An 18,146-nucleotide genomic window follows, 5' to 3' on the forward strand; every position below is an offset into this window, starting at 1 on the left:
CCGAGACAGGGAAGGCTCGTGGCTGTGCCCCCGCAGTGGTCGTGCCTCCCTGGCATCTCCAGAGGGGTACGCTGCTGGCAGTGAGTGTGTGGAGCCTGCCCACGGAGCCGTGCTGAGCCCAGGGTTGTCCCTTGGCAGGCGGGAAAGAGAGGAAGAACAAGGAGGTGCCGGCCAGGGCTGTGAAGGCAGCGGTGGAGAAGTCAAGCGGCTTGTGGGGCATCTCGCAGTGCTGGCGTGGCGTGGTGCAGCAGCAGGTAGGAGCTTGGCGGGCTGGCCGTGGGTGCTGGAGAGGGCATGTGGGACCCTGCAGTGGGTGGGTGTAAGGGGGAGCAGGGCCTGGCAGTGCCCTGGGAGCATGGGGAGGGTGTGGAGCTGTACCTGGCCTCCACAGGGCCTGGAGGGGTGTGGGGACAGCCCTGCTGTGCTTGCCACCCTGGCAGGGCTCAGGCGTTGGCCTGGCCGTGTTGCCAGGCTGGTGCTGCAGGCTGGGAGGTGGGTACCGTGTCGCACTACTTGTTTCCTGCTGGGCTGCTGCTGCGCTTCTGTCCTGCCCCCGCAGCCCCTGCCCAGCCACAAACTCGCCAGAAACTCTTGGTAGCCCCCTGGCCGGAACCTGGGCAGTTGGTGTTGGCAGAGTGAGGCTGGGGCTGTAGGTATTCTCACAGGCCATAGGTGCGTCCCGCTGCGGGGCTCACCCCTCTCGTGGTGCGTCCTGCAGGTGCAGCAGTTCCTGGAGGCGGCAGGGCAGGCGCCGGACCTTGTGGAGCGATACTGCGGGCTGTACCAGCGCCTGCGTGGCGCCACGGAGGAGCTCTTTGGGCAGCAGGCTGCCTTCGTGCTGGCCCTGGGCCAGGGCTTCGCAGGGGCTTTGCTGCAGCTCTCCTTTCTTGCCACTCTGCACGTGAGTCGAGGGAGTGTGGCATCAGTGCCGGGGCCCCAGCCTCACCGGCCCCGGGCGCAGGCTGGGGAGGCTGCCCTGGCCCACAGCCTCGGGGCGAGCTCTGGGTGGGTGGTGTCCTGGCCCCCCACCCAGCCACGGAGCCCTGCCTTGCAGCGCCCCTGGACAGTGCCCAACTGCGGGTGCATGGTGCTTGTCACGATGTGGCCCCAGCCCTGGTGTGCTCCTGCCTGGGGCTGGTGCCTGGGCACCCTTGGCCCCTGCCCTCGAGCGCCAGTGTTTCTCAGCTGCTCCCTGCAGGGACATTCCCTGAGCCCAGCTGTGCAGCCACCTGGTGAGCCCCCTCCGCAGCCATCCCTGTCCCTCTGCAGGTGAGTGAGCAGTTTGCCCGCTATCTTGACGGGCAGATCCAGGAGCTCCACAGGGCTGTGGGCAGCGCAGGGCCGGTGCAGCGGCTGCAGCAGATCCTGGAGCCCTTCGTCGTCTTCAGTGGTCTGGAGCTCGCCCACACCTTCGAGCACTTCTACCGGTGAGGGGTGCCGTGTCTCCACGGGACCAGAGGGCCTGGTGCGGCACGGTGTGGTGTGGCGGGGGAGGCGCAGGCGGCGCTGAGGCCGCGGCTGAGCCTGCCCTGGTGTGGCAGTGGTGCTCCCGCTTTGCTTTTCCTGGCTCTGGCATCTGGAGGGCAAGGCTGTGAGGGCCCGTGGGCGCTGCCGGTCTGCGGAGGCACATTCCCTGTTGGCAACAGGGAGGGGAGACGGGCTGCCGGGCCTGTGTGCCTTGGGGTGAGGCCAGGGCCGTCTCTGTCTCCTGGCGGGTGGCTGATGATGGCTGCGGGGCTCGGGCCAGCCCCTGACCTGACGCTGGTGGCTGTGGCAGGCACTACCTGGGTGACCGGCTCCTGGCGCAAGGGCCGTCTTGGCTGGAAGGAGCCATCGTGGAGCAGATCGGGCTGTGCTTCCCCAGCCGCTTTCCCCAAGAGATGCTGAGCAACTTGGCTGAGTCGGAGGAGCTCCAGCAGCAGTTTTACCTCTTCCAGCTGCAGGAGCAGGACAAGCGGCTGCTGGAGCTGGACACAGGCCTGGACGAGGTGAGCGTGCTGATGGGGTGGGGAGGCTGGGGGCTGCCCGCGTTCCCCCCAGGGATCCTGGGGCCTGTCCTGAGCCGCCCTCCTGTCCACGTGCCCAGGCACTGGGGACAGCCTCGGTGGTGGATGTGCCGGAGGTGAAGGTGCTGGCCCTGTCCCCGCGCTGCTGGCCCGTTTCCCCATTCTGCTACATGGATGAACCTGGGAGGTTTTTCTCGGCGGCCCTGAGCTCCCCCCTGGATGAGTTTGCTGACTTCTGCAGGCGGAGTGAGTGTCGTGGCAGTGGGTGCACATGGGGGTCTCGCTGGGGCCCAGGCCCTCCACAGCAGCTCGGCCAGGAGTGGCAGGAGTGCTGGGGTGTGCTGGGAGTGCCTGGCAGGGCTGGCCCCCGGCCCTTGCGCTGATGCTGTCTCTGGCAGGCCAGAGCCAGCTGGGCTGGGAGTGCACAAAGCCCCGGCGGTTGCAGTGGACGTGGCTGGGCCATGCCGAACTGCAGTTTGGAGACTGCGTCCTCCACGTGTCCACGCTGCAGATGTACATCCTGCTGCGCTTCAACAGCGCCGAGGTAGGAACTGGGGCCACAGTGGGGTGAGGGAGGCAGCGGATGCTGGAGCATGGCAGGGCCGTGTCCTCCCTTCCGGTGGGGTCTCCAGTGGTGTTTGGGGCACAGGCCCCGCCTTGTTTGGCTGGGCCCGTGGCCAGTGGGTCTTGGCTGGCCATTCCCCTCCCACACCCTCCTGCAGGAGGTGGCTGTGGAGGCCCTGCTGCAGGCCACGGGGCTCCCCGCTGACCTGATGCACCACGCACTGACACCGCTGACCCACGGCGAGGGAGTCCTGGTGTGGAGCTGCATGCCAGGAGGTGAGTGTGGGGCTGGGGTAGCCCTGGGGAAGTGCTGGTCTGAGCCCCAGGTGGGTGCTGGGCTTGGGGTGCATGAGCCTGTAGGGGAAGGGAGTAGGCTGGGGTGAGTCTATCTGTCGGTGCTTGGGGCGCAGGTCTGTCAAGCTGGGGCCTGAGGCCATGCGTGGGGCTGGGGGTGGGGCGTGGGGTCAGCGTGGGTGGTTGGGTCTCAGGTCTGCGTGTGGGATTGGGGAGCGGGTCCAGGGTTGTGCGTGTGGCTGTTGCTTGGGGCCATGTGTGAGGGACAGGGATGGGGCCGACACCTGTGAAGGCAGCGGCGGGAGGCCCAGGGTTGGGTCCAACAGCCACACGTGTGTCCTGGGGCTCCTTCAGGGCCCAGCTCGGGGCTTGGCTGACCCCGGGCCGGGTACTAGCTCCAGGTGTGCTGCGGCTGAACCAGGCAGCCCTGGCCCGTGCCTCTGGCTGCCACCTGAGGCTGCTGCCCCGGCAGAGGTACCTGCGGGCAGAGAGGGCTGAGGTCAGCGCCCTGGAAAGGAAGAGGAACGTCCTCTGCTGCCTCATCACCCGCATCCTCAAGGTGGAGAAGCAGCTTCACATTGACAACCTGGTGTTTAGGGTATGGAGGGCTTGAGGGGCAGAGAGGGGGGGCCGTCTGGGTGCTGCGCTGCACTGCAATGTGGGGCTCCCTTGCTGCCATAGGTGATTGATGCCTGTCAGAAGGGTGAGTTGGGGCCAGGGCTGCAGTTCCTGAGCTTCTGCTGCCACAGCGTGGATGTGCTGTCCTGTGTCCTGCACCTGCTGAACCAGGGCTATCTCCGGCGCCAGGAGGAGAGGCCTCATGTCTTGGAATACATCTCTGCTGAGCCCACAACACCTCTTGGGGGCCAGGCACAGATGGTTTTCCACAGCAGGCCACCAGAGGCATCTCTGGACGAGGACAGCATAGACTGCCTGTATTGGTAGGGATGCATGTCACTAGGTGTGGAGGGGTGTGTGTCTCCACCCTGTATGGACGTGGCACATTTCTCCATGTCAGGTTGAATCCTGGCGTAGGCAGGTCGGAGGAGTTTCTCATGGCAATGCTGCAGGTGCCAGTGGGGCACACGCTTAGTCCAGAGGAAGCGAAGCTGCTCATGAACCAGACAGTACAGCAGGTCCAGGATACTCTGAGCATCCCGGATGATGTTGCTCGGCACCTCCTCATGCACTGCAGGTGGAATGTGGATTTCCTGATCCAGTGCTATGTGGAGAACCGTGAGACCCTGCTCATCTCCTCGGGGCTGCAAGTGCAGGATGCACAGCCCCCCCCGAGCCCAGGAACGCACTGCCCAGTCTGTGTGAACCAGCTATGTCCCACTGAGAAGCCACCAACCCTCTGCTGCATGCACTACTGCTGCAAGGTGAAGATCCTGGGGTCTTTGGCTCCTGTAACTTAGCAGGGAATTGCTGCTGCCTAGTTGGTGGCAGTTGGTTGGCTTTGTCTGAAGCTGTTACCAGGTGGTTTTCACAGAGCTCATACATTCTCTTTTCTCAGCTCCCTTGCTTGTTGTGATCCTTCAGTTCCTGATTAGTCTGTTCCCACTTTTGCGCTTTTGAGTACTTATCCAGGGTTTGTGGTGGTTTCATGCACTCTCTGCTGGGTGGTGTGGGCTTCCAGGGTCACATAACCCAGGTGGTGCAGCTCCTGTTTAGCTCTGATCTCTCCTCTTCTGCATTCACAGCCTTGTTGGAGTGAGTATCTCACAACTCGCATTGAACAAAACATGGTTGTCAACTGCACCTGTCCCATATCTGAGTGCCATGCACAGCCGACTGCAGCCTTCATTTGTTCCATCGTTTCCTCCGAGGAGATTATAGCCAAGGTGAAGTAGCAGAGGTGGTTACTGGGTGTCCAAGCTCTTTTTCATTTTGGTCAGCACTAGCAGGTAAATCTTGCTGCTGCTTTTCCCCTTCCCATTACTAAGACTGGCAGTGTGATAATTGAGGCAGACCGGATTTATGCCCAGTGGTGTCTGTTGTCTCTGATCATGGTGAGTACCAGCTATTCGGGAAAGCATAACATCAGCAAAAGAGCACAGTGGTATTTCCTCTATACATGTCTCCAGCAAACAACATTTCAGGTGCATCCTTAGTTGAGGACCAAGTGAGAGCTGTGGTAGCAGCTCATGACAAGTGTCCTCTGCTGGTGTGCTAGAAGCAATTGTAAATTCTAGGACAAATTAAGAGAAAACATTTGAGCAATTTCATTTTATCGCTGCATCAATGACCCCAGCATCCTTTCTCTTCCATCAGTCTCTGGCTTTGAGCACCTCGGGTTTTTGTGAAGATGACAGAAGTTACCACATCAGACTTAAACTTCACTCTAATTAAGTCTGTGTGGGTCTACAGACATCTCTAAACCAGGCTTCCTGAGCTCTGCTCTCCTTAGTCCTCAGTCAGCAGAGGGCAGCAGGAGCTGCTTGATGTGAGGCAGAAGCTACTTTTTCTCCCTATTCTTTCAGGTTTTAGTTATGCCCTCCCCACCTAATAGCAGAGCAGTGGCTGTCACATGACAGACTCTTTTTGTTAATTGCTGGACAGAACAGGTGTCTCCTCTGTTTTCCACTGCTCTGTTGTTTGACAGGTTTCCGCCAGCAATTGCTTCTCCAAAAATACTCTCCTCCTCTTCCAACTCGTTACTGTCATTATGATCCTTGTGTGAACAGTCTTAAGGAGAAATGAACAGTAGTTGTAAAGACTGTTCTATCTTACAATTTTTCTTTCAGCTTGCAAACTGGCAACCAAAATGGGCAAGGCTACAGAAAAGCATTTCCTTCGATGCGTCTTTTGTATCTTGTTTTCTATAAGAAATGCTTGGAGAATTAGTGCATGTATCTGGGCAGTTAGTTCTTACTGGCTTTGCAAATCCTGTAGTCACATCTGTCTGAGAGCAGGATCTAATGTCCTATTGCTATGGCTATTTCATAAAAAAAAAAGTAATTATTGCAGGTCAACATAAATTGCAGCCACTTTTAACAAGTTGCTCTGATGCTCTCATTGAAAATGTTACCTGTTTCCCTTTTTGCTCGGTAAGTGGTATGGCTGGAGCATTAATGCCTCGTGCAGAGTTGCAGATACAGTCATAGAATAATTTAGGTTGCAATAATATGTGGAGATCTCTGGCCCAAGCCTGCGCTCAAAATAGCCAGATTATTGTGTGAAGATCTAACGCTGAAGTTAAAACATACTGCTCCAATTTGAGTCTTCTCTGCATCTTACATTTAGGTAGCTGTAGGCAGTGGTAAGATCCCCCTCTGCTGCCTTCTCCCCATGGTGAACAAACCCAGCTCTCTCAGCTTCCCCTCATACATTCTGTGCTCCAGCCCTGACTGTCTTAGTGGCCTGTGGACATTTTCTCTAGTCTGTTAATGTCTGTCTTGTACTTGGGAGCCCAAACTGTTCCCAGTATCCAATTGTGTCACCAGTGCCAAATAGCTGTGAGAAATCCCTTCCCTTGCCTGCTGGCTGCACTCTTGCTAATATAAGAATATTTGAATTTAAACTTTTCATGCTTGTATTTCTACAAAACATAAACCCTGTCATGTTTCTGAAAGAGGTTTTCTCTCAACCTTGTTTCCCTCAAGTTCCTTGAGAGCCTGTTCTTCAGGGGTGGTCTTCCATTCTGCCCCCAGGGATTCTTTGCTAGGAGTCATGCCATAGGCTCCATACCTGGATTAACTCCAGCATGTGCAAAGATTCCTCTAAGATCTGTTGGTCAGTGTCATGAGGTACTTGGCAACTTCTTGATTGTACCTGGCTAGTTTTTTTCCCAGATCTTCATTGGACACTTGTTCCAGCAACTTCCTGAGAGCAGCTTTTTCTCTTAAGGTTCCGGTAGGAATCCTACATCCGCTTCAGCAATTGCATCTCTGTCTTCTCCTCAGCAAAAGAACAGGATAGAGCAAAACTCCAAACATCAGATGTTGTGACATTCAGCCTGTGTGAAGGCTGTGATTTGATGCTGTCTGCTGACTCAAGTACCCATTTATCTCTCTGGGTACTGGTGTCTGGGCAGAAATGATCACATTGTCTGTCAACAGGATGACAACAGACACAGATGTTGACTCTCTGAGAAGAATGAAGTGGCTTTGCTGAAGCTTTGCCTCCACCAGGCATTTTGCCATGACACAGGCTGACATCCTCACAGCCAGTCAGTGCACACTCTCTGGTTTAGGTTGCCTGGGAGAGAGAATGAACAAGAGAGAATAAACGAGAGAGAGAAATGAACAAGAGCCCTGTCTGAGCCCTTCAGTGCTCAGGGTTTGTACCTTTTCTCTCCAGTACTTGTTGTGACCTGTATTGTCCTTTCTGTGCCTGGCGGCTTTTGAGTGGCTCTCCAGGTACGCAAAAATCTCTGCAGGAGGGCTGTGAAGACTACAGGATTTCTTCTGAACTTCCTCTAGCTTTGTGTATGTTTGCACAGTCCTTACGCTAGAGTAACTGAGCATAGAAAACTAAGCTACTATGTGCAGTATCACAGAATCACTAAGGCTGGAAAAGACCTGTAAGATCATCAAATCCAACCATCAACCCAACAACCACCGTGCCCACTAAACCATGTCCTGCAGTGCCACATCTACACTCAGTATAGTTGCATCCCTAGGTCCCTACCTGAACAGACCATTATTGATAACCAATTTGCCTTTCCTCTGCAGTAATGTCTAGAGGCTGTGGGCAAAGCGATTCTCCTTCCCCTTTGTACATCATGTAACTAAGCCAAAGTCTGCCGAGTAGCTTAAAATCAGAAAAAGTTAAAAAGAGCACCTGATAGCTTTCTATGGTGAGATGATTGGCTTGGTGGATGAGGGGAGATGTTTATCTCAGCTTTAGTAAGGCTTCCTACACCATCATCCGTGAAATCTTCATATAAAAAAACCTGATGAAGTACAAGCTGGATGAGTGGACAGTGAGATGGCCTGCTGAGCTCAAAGGGTTATGATCAATGGCAGAAAGCTCAGCTGGAGGCCAGTCACTAGCGCTGTAACCCAGAGGTTGATACTAAGGTTAACGTTGTTTAACATCTTCAATGATGACCTGGATGATGGGATCAAGTGCACCTCAGCAAATTTATAGATGATCAACAGGTGGGAGGACTGGTTGACACTCCAGATGGTTGTGCTGCCATTCAGAGGAACCTCAGCAGATTAGAGAACTTAGCAAACGAGAATATCGTTAAGCTCAACAAAGGACAATGCCAAGTCCTGCTCCTGGGGTGGAATAACCCAATGCAACAGTATGTGCCAGGGGCCAACCATCTGGAAAGCATCCCTGCAGGAAAAAAAAAAGGGATCATGGTGGACAACAAGTTGAACATAAGCCAGTAGTGTGCCCCTGTGGCTAAGAAGGTCCACAAGCATCCTAGATTGAATTAGGAAGAGCATTGACAGCAGGCTGAAGAAGGTGATCCTTCCCCTGTACCCAGTGCTGGTGAGACCACACCTGGAGTACTATGTCCACTTCTGGGCTCACCAGTACAAGAAAGACATGGACATACTGGGGAGAATCCAGCAAAAGGCCACAAAGCTGATTTAGGTTTTGGAACACCTCTAGGAGAAGCTGAGAGAGCTGGGTTTGTTTAGCCTGGAAAAGAAAAGGTTCAGGGGTGGATCTTATCAACATGTGTAAACACACAAATGGGATTAAGGAGCCAAATTCTTCTTGGTGATAGCCAGTGAAAGGATTAGAGGCAGTGGGCACTAATTTAAATGCAAGGAATTCCATTTAAACATAAGGAAACTTTTTTTTTTTAACAGTAAGGGTAATGGGACATTGGAGTAGGTTGGGCAGAGAGGCTTGTAGTCTCTGTCCTTGGGTATGCTCAAAACCGAACTAGACGTGGTCCTGAGTAACCTTTCTTTGAGCTGGAGGGGTTGGACTAGTTTTTATCTCCAAAGTGCCTTCCAAGCTCAGCTATTCTGTGATTATATGAAACGGCCTCCAGATGTGACAGGAGGGGTGGGGAACTTACACAAAGGGAATGAAAAAGTAAACTAAGTTAGTGCTGTTTTGTCATGAGCAGTTGTTCAGTCAGATGCAGAGCCCAGAGGCACTAGACCCCAGCTGTAAGGCCTAACCATGCAGCTTCTCTGCCTTAAATCTCCTTCCTGGCTTCTTATTACAGTATGAAAAAGCCCTCCTCAGAGGCTATGTTGAGTGTTGCTCCAACCTGACATGGTGCACCAACCCCCAGGGCTGTGATCAGATCCTCCTTAAGGATGGACTTGGTTATGGGGCAGCCTGTTCCAAGTGCTCCTGGATATCCTGCTTCAACTGCAACTTCCCAGAGGTGAGGCTGAGCTGAATCACGGGCAATACTGTCTTGGGTTTGGCGCACACCATTCTGCTTTTGTGTGGTTGACTGGGTCTCTCTTCCAGGCCCATTATCCTGCCAGCTGCAGCCACATGTCTCAGTGGGTGGATGACGATGGGTACTATGAGGGAATGACAAGTGAAGCCCAAAGCAAACATCTGGCTAAGCTCATTTCGAAGCACTGCCCAAGCTGCCAGGCTCAGATAGAGAAAAATGAGGGGTGCCTGCAGTGAGTATACATTTTTGTTTGCTACTGGAGACTGGAGAGGGCAAAGTTGTACAGTTAGGTCCATTGTACTTTTTTTTTTTTGGCTGTGGAGTAAGAGTTATAGTAGGTCTTGTTTATAGTTTTAAAGGAATGAGTGATTGCTTTTAATTCCTAGGAAAAGCAAAATGTTCCCCAGCATTCAGAGTTAAATCCATTGATAGCTCTGTAGTAGAACCAAACCTCATTTTGCAGTACCTTTTTATGGTGCACACTTGTCTGCTCTCAGAATTTGCTATAGACATACAGAGGTACAGGTTAGGGGAGTGGATATCTCAGCACCATTTTTTCTTTCATGCTCACGTATTCCTGTAACTTATAGAATGACAGAATCATTTAGGTTGGAAAAGACCTTCAAGATCATCAAGTCCAACTGTAAACTTTAAGCAATTTTCTTTTAACTGCCTCTTTTGAATTGGCTTGGATCGCTGGCAGCTTTTTACATGATAGGAGAGTTGCCTCCAGCTTTGAGGCCAGGGCTTAGGAGTCACTATTTGTTTCTTTCTTGCAATGGCCTGGCCCTTAGTGCCCAGCTGTGATTTGTCCCCACATGTTGTGTGTGGCCCTAGGGCTGCGCAGTGCCTTTCTGCACTGTGGAGTGCTGCATTACTGAGGGAAGAGGTGAGGTGCTCATGTGGATCTTGCTTCAAACTGTGGAATGCTTAGTTCACCCTTCAAGTACTTGGTAAATTGGTACTGTGAGATCGTGCTGGCAGTTTACCCAGCTCATTTTTGGAGACACAATGACTGGTTTTAAGCATCATCTGCTTCCAGCAAAGGCTTTAAAAAAATACATGCAGGGAAATGCATAGTACTGAGTGAATAGGAGTGACTGGATCGCATACTCCAGCCCTGTGATGTAGTGGAGCACTGGGAGGAACTGTCTGCAAGTGGCTGTTAGGACTGAGTGATTCCCATTGTTCTTCTCCTGCCGTGCAGCATGACATGTGCCAAGTGTAATCACGGCTTCTGTTGGCGTTGCCTCAAGCCCTGGAGGCCGACTCATAAGGATTATTACAACTGCTCTGCTATGGTGAGTGATTTGCTATATCCCAGTGGTTCATGCTTGTGTTCAGATGCACCTGGCCTCTCGGAGAGAGGGTGAGGATCGCCACTTGTGCCCTTTACTCTGGACTTTGTGCACTTGCCAGTAATACTGATAGTATTGTCAAAGTCTGTATGTGTGGTAGCCATTTCCAGGCAACGCTGGTACTTGAGGGAAGTTGCTACAGGTTACTTCTACCTTTCCTTTCAGGTGAGTAAAGCAGCTTGGCAGGAGAAGCGTTTTCAGGACTACAATGAGAGATGCACCTTTCATCATCATGCAAGGGTAAGGCCTTCCTTTGCAGATGCTGACTCTGTTGTCTTAGGTCTGATGAGCAGGACAGTTTTTGTTGTGTCTCAATGTATTTCACCTAAAGCTGAGAAGCAGGCTTCGGATCCAGGTGGGGATGCCTGGTCATTTCACCCTTGCTCTGACGTAATGGGTACTTCTTGGCCTGCTTTCTTGTACCAAGTCCGTTGTGGAAACTGAACACCAAACTTGTGGTGTTCACGTGCTCAAAGTGATGCAGTACTTGGAAGCAATGGCAGCTGAAGGCTGAGCTCTGTCTAGAGCTGAAATACTGTACAAGGTTGAAGTGATGGCACAGTAGACATGTCATAGATGCAGTAAATGCTCTCCTGCTGCCTGCATCTTCTGGGATGGCACTTCAGGATGCTTAGCAATTTTCTGTGTGGAAGGTCCTGTTTTTGTGATCTTGTGGAGCTTGACATTGACTTCTTCTTTCTTCCTGTGGTTATTGCAGGAATTTGCAGTGAGTCTGAGGAACAGGGTTTCTTCCATCAGTGAGATGCCAAAAATTAGGACTTTGACCTTTGTTCTTGATGCCTGCAAAGTGCTAGAACAGGCACGGAAGGTAAGGCTGCATAACAGGCTTGCTGAGGTTTAGGCCTAATTCTGTTGGTGTGTTTTATGCCTTTCTTAAAGTGAGGAGACACCAGCCTTGCTCTATTCCAAACAGGGGGAGAGAGAAAAAGCTTGAGGGGAGGAATAGCATCAGGACAGGGGAATAGGTCACGTCTGCCTTTCCCTGCTCTCACTTTGAGTTGGGCTCTGTCTGCAGTGTTCCTCACGGTCAGATCGTAGGATTTGGAGCTTAGCTCAAGTTCATACCATGGAATCAGCACAAGGATCTATATTTAGGGTTTTCATGTACTGGGTTTGGTCCATTCCAATTTGAAATGCGCTGGTGATGGTACATACCTTTTGAAAGCTCTCCTGATGCTCTGTTACAGTTAGGAACTCCCTCTTGATGCTCATCTTAGGATTTTCCTTTCTTAACTTCATTTTACGAGCCATAGGTGTTTTGAGAGCACTGAGTTACCTACTACATGCCCTGATAGCCACATTATGAAGGATTTGCAGTGCAGCCACTGGATGTGTGCAGTAAGCCTGTGAGAGCATAGGCCTGCAATGTCTTCTATCCCCTGAAACATAGGAGGGAGGTGGGAATTGCCTTTGCAGTATTGCCTTTGCAATGTATGCCTTGTTTGTGCAGGCAGACTTGATTTTGAGAGAGGCATGTGGAACAAAGGTGTCTGACCCTGTTTTGTCTTTTCAGTATTGTAGCCCCTATGTTTGCTGGGATACATATCACTGTTGCTTGCTGCTGCTGGCTTTTCTGGCCCTTTTCTTTAAATGGAAACAGTGGTCTTGTTTCCTGCTGGGTGCCTGGACGGTTTTAGGGGTCATTCATTCATAATAGGAGTTTCTCTTGTTGAAATGCCTTTGTCGTGGCCTCTTGGTGCTGTGTAGCACCATGCCTGCTTCCCTTTGGGCTCAGGTCTTTCAGTTCATTGCCGCTTGAGTTCAACCTGGGCTGCCCAGCAATGTCTAGATTCTGTGTGCTGGTTGTTTTGAGTCTCTGCCTGCTGGTCAGTCACACTTGCTATGCATTCCAGTCTGTGTTCTTTTGATGGTTTGCAGGTGGGAACAATCAGTTATTTCAGACTTCAGGACAAAATAATTACACATTCATTTCCAGTCCTACAAGTAGCTCTAGGTAGCCTGGCACTGCTGCCACTTGTCATAATGGTTCACAGACCAGAAGCACTGCCAGGCTTCTCTCAGCCACTGAAACGTAATGAAGTCTCGAAGGGTTTGATGCTCCTCTCTTCTTGCCCACTCTGAAGCTGAAGGAGGATGCTTACAGCATGATCTGTACTGCTTCAGGTGCTGGCCTACTCCTGTGTGTACAGCTACTATAACCAGGACACTGAGAGCATGGATGTTGTGGAACAGCAGACTGAGAGCCTAGAGCTGCACACTAATGCTCTGCAGATCCTTCTGGGTAAGTCCCATAGCCCCTCCGAAGTAGAGACAAGCATTCCCAGCTGTCTGATTCAAAGAGTGGCAGCTCTGTAGCGGGGCAATAGCATACAAACCAGCACCCAGCTGGTCTCTCTCACTTCTCCCAGCCCATTTTTGCCTTCTTGATGTAATTCTGGGAAATCCACTGAAGCAGTTTGGCTGCAGGTGGAGACTGATGCAGTAAGGAGCAACATGTTCCCTTCTGAAAGAGGAATGAATGAATGTATGTGCACAGGAGACCTAAGTAGCTGTGACTGGCTTCATAATCAGAGCCAAGGGATTCGGTCTCTGCTTAAGAGTGTGGGAAGCAGCGTGACTTTGTTGGCCTTGAATTGCAGAGGAAACCCTGCTGCAGTACCAGGACCTGGCCTCTTCTCTTCAGCTCCTGAAAGCAGAGCATTTCAGTGCTGGTTTGGAGTTGGTACACCAGATCAAGGAGCGCCTCTTTGCGATTCTCTGGCTTTCCACCCAGGTGAAGTCCACGTGCCCGTTAGTGGCTTGTCTTGCTCTGGTCTAGTTTGATCTTGGGCAAACTTAGAAAAAGGGGCTTGATCAGCTGAGGGGATAGACTCTGTGCTGTGTGTATGTAGGGAGGGGTTTTGCAGCACAAATCCACCCCAAATCCACCCCAAATCGCATATTATCTCTCTCTTCTGGCTGTTCTTCCATGCTAGCAGGATTTCCATGTTGGGCTCCAGACTTTGGCAGTTCCTCGTCAGAGAAAGGTGAAACTCTCTAGTGTGCCTACTTCAGCTCCTGCCTGTGTAGGGTAAGTTTTCTTGGTGGGGTAACAAGGAAAGGTGGGTGAGTGTAGACAAAAAGCTGGTGACAGGAGTTTTCTCCTGTGCTCGCTGACATACAAAAGAGTTAATAACAGATACTGATTACTTGCATCCTGTGTTGTGGTTTGAGATAACAGTGTAGGTGACATAGTGGTGTAGGGACACCAGCAAAACCTCCACTCGGTATGCAGCTATGGTCAAGACAGCTCCATCACTGGCAGACCCAGTTATGGAAGTTCCTCTCCCTTGGACTCTCTTGGGTTTCTGTGGAGAGTCACACTCTTTCTTCAGAAGTGTATCAGAGACCTAGGAGGCATCTAGATGAGAGAAGCAAGAATAAGAATATACATGGGGGGAGATGGAAGGGCCTGACATTTATTTTAAGAAGGGAATGGAAAAGAGGTGACACAGCTGTAAAATAGTGTGTTGAGAGGTGAAATGGATGGTTTGTTGTTTTCCTGTCCTAGAGTACTGAGCTCGCAGATGTTAAGTATGATTGGAAGATGATGTGTTTTGAAACTCATTCCTGTATGACGTGCTGTTTAAACCAAGAAACACAACTGGCATCTGCTAGCCCAGTGTGACCAATCCCCTATGACAGCTGCTGTGTTTCCAGGAGCTGAACAGGGTGCTGAGTGTTGCAAGAAAGAATGACAACTAAGTCAAGAGACACTCTGTTTCAGAGCAGGGTTTCTGGTCTCCTTGGAATGAGGCTGAGACACCAGGGCTGGTGGCAGACTGCAGGCAGGTGCAGCCCTGTGCTGCATGCATGGATAAGGCCATTTAATCACCTTCTCCTAGGTGCGCCTGCATGGCTGCTCTGTCCCCGAGGCATGGCTTTGGATGGGGATGCTGAGGTGATGGTAGTAGGGAGGATGAGGGCGGTGTGGGGCTGAGTTGTGGTTGCTGCTCACAGCTGGGACTCTGCTCTGATGTTCTCCTCCTCAATAGGCCAAAACGTACCATCCTGTGTGACTCCCCCAACACAGATGAAGGTGGCAAAGAGGTAGAAGATGAGGAGTATGAACCACAATGGCAGGAAGACTATGATGATGATGATGACGACCTTGATGAAGACAACTTTCTGTTCGATGATGAGTCAGATAACCTTGATTGTGACTCCTACTTTGATGATGAAGATGCCTATGACTAGACGTGGGCTGTCACTCAGCTTGCCAGCCTGGACCTCTGTCTCTGCTCTGTCTCCACCAGTTTGTGTTAATGTCTTTCTTCAAAGACAGTGGGGAACTTTCAGGCAGAACAAAGAGACATTTCCTCTGGGGGCTACTTGCTCAGTGACTCCCCTTTAATATGCAGAAACACTGCTCTGGACAGATGGGCTGTGTTACTGTGGCCACCTCTCTCAGAAAGACATCTCCTCGCCTTTCTCCTTTCTCTCCATTTCTGCCCATAGGTATCTAATTGAGTTAGAAAGTCACAGTCCAGCTGCAAAGTGAGGACTGTTTGCCACCTGCTAAAGGACTGTTCCTTGGGCATGCACTCCCCAAGGACTGGGCACAGATGAGTGTGGCATGTGTCCTAGCATGGCACTGTCTAATCCATCCAGTGTCTAGAAATACTGTAAAGTGATGGGTTTGCACTCAAGTCAAAGCCTCCCATCTGGAGCTGGTGGGATTCCCTCCAGAGCCACAGATGGATGTGGTTCAGTGCATTCCTCTAGTTGAGGGGGACAGCTTTTTTGCTGTTTGTTGGAGTTGTCTTCTCTGCTGTGAAGCAGGATGGGCTGCTATGAGTGGCACAAGTTTGCAGGACTGTTTGTAACTGTATAAATGTATGCGCGTGTGCGCACACACACATATAGGATATATGTATATATATATGCAGAGGTTGTTCAGATAATACTTTATCTTTGCAAAAAAGAAAACCCTGAGGATCAAGGGTTGAAAAAAGTTCTGTTTAAAAAAGAAACAGTTTTCTTTTAGCACAAGCCTCCTTGTTGTCTATGGGGAACATGAAGGGAGAGCGGGACATTCTCGAGTGAGGAGGATGTGACCTGGATGTGCTAATCCCAGGAGTTGTCTGTGAAATTGGTGTGGGTTTGGGATCCTCACCCAGGCCATGCAGTCTATCCTGCAAAGTGGCTTTTCCTTCCTGGGCAGTTGAGGGAACAGTAAGAGGTATGGGGAGGGATTGGAAAGAGGGCAGGGGACCAGACCACGCAGAGTAGTGGGGCTGGTGTTTCTGGGAGCAGGTGCAAGACAGAATGCCTGCATGTTGATGAAGGTGGTAACATCTGGGGCCCAGCAAGAGGCAGATGTGGGACTGCTATTGGGGCTTGAGGGGTGATTTGGAAGTTTGTGGGATTGTTTTGGAGATACAGGGCTTTTCTCAGGCCTTGGGTACCATCTGGGAGGGATGTGGGGCTGTTAGGGGATGCTGGGTAGGGGACAATTGCTGGGGGCAGACCAGGGAGAGAACTGATTTTTTTTTTTCCCCACTCCCCCCCCCCCCCTTGCTCCTAGTCCTGCATGGGGTTCAGCCTCCTCGCTGTCTGCCCCACAATCAGAGTGTGACACATCTCTGGGCCCAATCCTTGGGGCCGCTGGGGGGAGAGATGTGATGTGGTGGGGATGCCCAGACAGCTTCATCTTCCCCAGTGTGACCAATCCTTGCAGGAACAGCCTGAATTCCCCAGGTTGTTGGGGGACGGAGCAGAACATTGTAGATGCCAGAGATGGAGTATGTGAGTATGCAGCAGGAGAGGGAAAAGCAATGCAGGAAGGCTGACATGCAAGAAGGTGGCAGCACCTAATCGTTTTTAAAATGACTGAAGGCTCAAAACACCACATGCACTTTCATGATATATTCAGGGGCTTTGTTTCTAAGTTTTTATTAACTAGCCAATGTTTTGTTATTTTAAATAAATAGTATCTATTTGCATCTATTTTACATTTTTCTCTGAGATAGCAATAGTAAGCACTAAACTAATTTCTTTTAAAAGATGAGATGTAGCTTCCACCAGGTTTTACCTTAAATAAGCAATAGATACTAGGTTTCCCTGCCCTGTGTCAGCAATAGTGAAAGAATTATGACTTGTACCTCCTCGCTTCATCAGGGTGGTTAAAAGGACAGCCACGTATTGTTATTAAAGCTCGTTCACAGACTTTCTCCTTACCTCCCATCCACTGTCAGATACTTCAGAGTGTAGTAGGAGCAGATTTGCTTGCCGTACTGCTGTGGTCATCCATTCTACTCCAGCCAGAACGCTCGCGCAGAAAGTATGCGCAAAAGTGCGTACTGTTGCCTTCTAACATGTATTTTAAAATATAACATTTCTCAATGACTTCTTCGTAGCTGAAAGTTGCTGTCAAATCAGTTGACTTGTGCAAGGTTTTAAGCAACAAGACAAGCATACTAAACATTTTTAAAAGCTTTTCCCCATGACTAAGGCTATTAAAGGTAATTCTTACTGTCTTGCTTTCTCAATTGCTTGTCTTTTAAGCAAAACTTGTGTCAGAACCTAATTACGACTTAGTTAAAATTTCTGTTTTTCGAGGTAGTGATGATCTAGGCAGCTAGTCCCCTACCCCTTCCTGTTCTTTTACAACTTCACTGTTCCCTGTATGCACAGGGACTGAGGCTGTAAATACATACAGTTTAGAAAAATTGCTTTGATTAACGCAATTATCTGTATTGTCACGTTCAGACCAAAACGATTTGTCTAGAACATCGAGTTGTGTTTCCCCCACTTTCTCTCAGCAGAGGCATCAGCAGCTATCCTCTTTGTAACGCAAGTCCTACAAATGTTTTCCTCATGGTCAGATGAGATGATAACTCCTAATATTCCCTTTCACGTGTTCAGGATCTGTGTTGTAGTCTATTGTTCAGTACAAATATATACAGTAGCCTTTATGGAAGTGAAAAAATAGTTAAAAAGTCTTCAGCTGTGTATCCTTCTAGCGTTATTTCTTCTCACTGCTATAAAACACCAGGCATCGTTATCTGCTAGCTCAAAGAATCTGTCTACAGAAATTGGTTTCCAATTTCAACAAATACGTAGCTGACTAGAGCGAAGGAAAAAAACCTACCCCTAAATCCACTCATTTTATTCCCCCACTTCAGCTAGAACACATCACTGAGTGGTGCAGGGGCAACAGCTGGAGCCGTATAGAGTAATAGAATAGCGTAAGGAGGTCACTCCTGCTTTGGATTCAGTTTATTAGATATGAAAAATTTGCCCAGTTGCTTGTGAGAGGACTTAAAAATGAAACTTCTTTAATTTGAAAGGGTGAAGTCCAACACAGATTCAATAAGAATAAATAATTGCTTATGGAAAGAGAATAAAGAATTCTAACTGGCAAGACAGAAAGGAGTTAACTTTCAACATCTCTAAATTACCTTTGCCCATCCACTTACGTGTGTGAAACATAAAAAATTAAAAACTATCATCACCTGAAGCAACCCTCTCTGGTAGATTCCAACGATGGACAAACTGGGTACACAAAACTTGGAAATGTTTGATGTACAAACACTACATGTTCTCTTTGTATTGGACAGGAGAGGAACTGCA

The 18,146-nt window shown here is 50.5% G+C and overlaps 1 protein-coding gene across 1 annotated transcript in view; it reads left to right on the plus strand.

Annotated features, from left to right (window-relative positions):
- CUL9 (cullin 9) overlaps positions 1-15,451 on the plus strand; it is a 35,381-nt gene extending 19,930 nt beyond the window's left edge. Inside the window, exons 22-41 of the mRNA XM_059832983.1 lie at positions 139-254; positions 719-901; positions 1,270-1,427; positions 1,778-1,988; positions 2,087-2,252; positions 2,405-2,550; positions 2,729-2,846; positions 3,266-3,462; positions 3,546-3,805; positions 3,883-4,246; positions 4,568-4,708; positions 9,007-9,171; positions 9,261-9,424; positions 10,400-10,493; positions 10,716-10,790; positions 11,269-11,379; positions 12,696-12,813; positions 13,172-13,305; positions 13,511-13,602; positions 14,567-15,451. Coding sequence (XP_059688966.1) covers positions 139-254; positions 719-901; positions 1,270-1,427; positions 1,778-1,988; positions 2,087-2,252; positions 2,405-2,550; positions 2,729-2,846; positions 3,266-3,462; positions 3,546-3,805; positions 3,883-4,246; positions 4,568-4,708; positions 9,007-9,171; positions 9,261-9,424; positions 10,400-10,493; positions 10,716-10,790; positions 11,269-11,379; positions 12,696-12,813; positions 13,172-13,305; positions 13,511-13,602; positions 14,567-14,768 — 3,215 coding nt within the window. The 3' untranslated portion in view covers positions 14,769-15,451. The remainder of the gene's footprint in view (positions 1-138; positions 255-718; positions 902-1,269; positions 1,428-1,777; positions 1,989-2,086; positions 2,253-2,404; positions 2,551-2,728; positions 2,847-3,265; positions 3,463-3,545; positions 3,806-3,882; positions 4,247-4,567; positions 4,709-9,006; positions 9,172-9,260; positions 9,425-10,399; positions 10,494-10,715; positions 10,791-11,268; positions 11,380-12,695; positions 12,814-13,171; positions 13,306-13,510; positions 13,603-14,566) is intronic.
- The last annotated feature ends 2,695 nt before the right edge of the window (positions 15,452-18,146 follow it).

The sequence above is a fragment of the Gavia stellata genome, chromosome 37 (genome assembly GCF_030936135.1).
Source record: "Gavia stellata isolate bGavSte3 chromosome 37, bGavSte3.hap2, whole genome shotgun sequence".
NCBI lineage: Eukaryota > Metazoa > Chordata > Aves > Gaviiformes > Gaviidae > Gavia > Gavia stellata.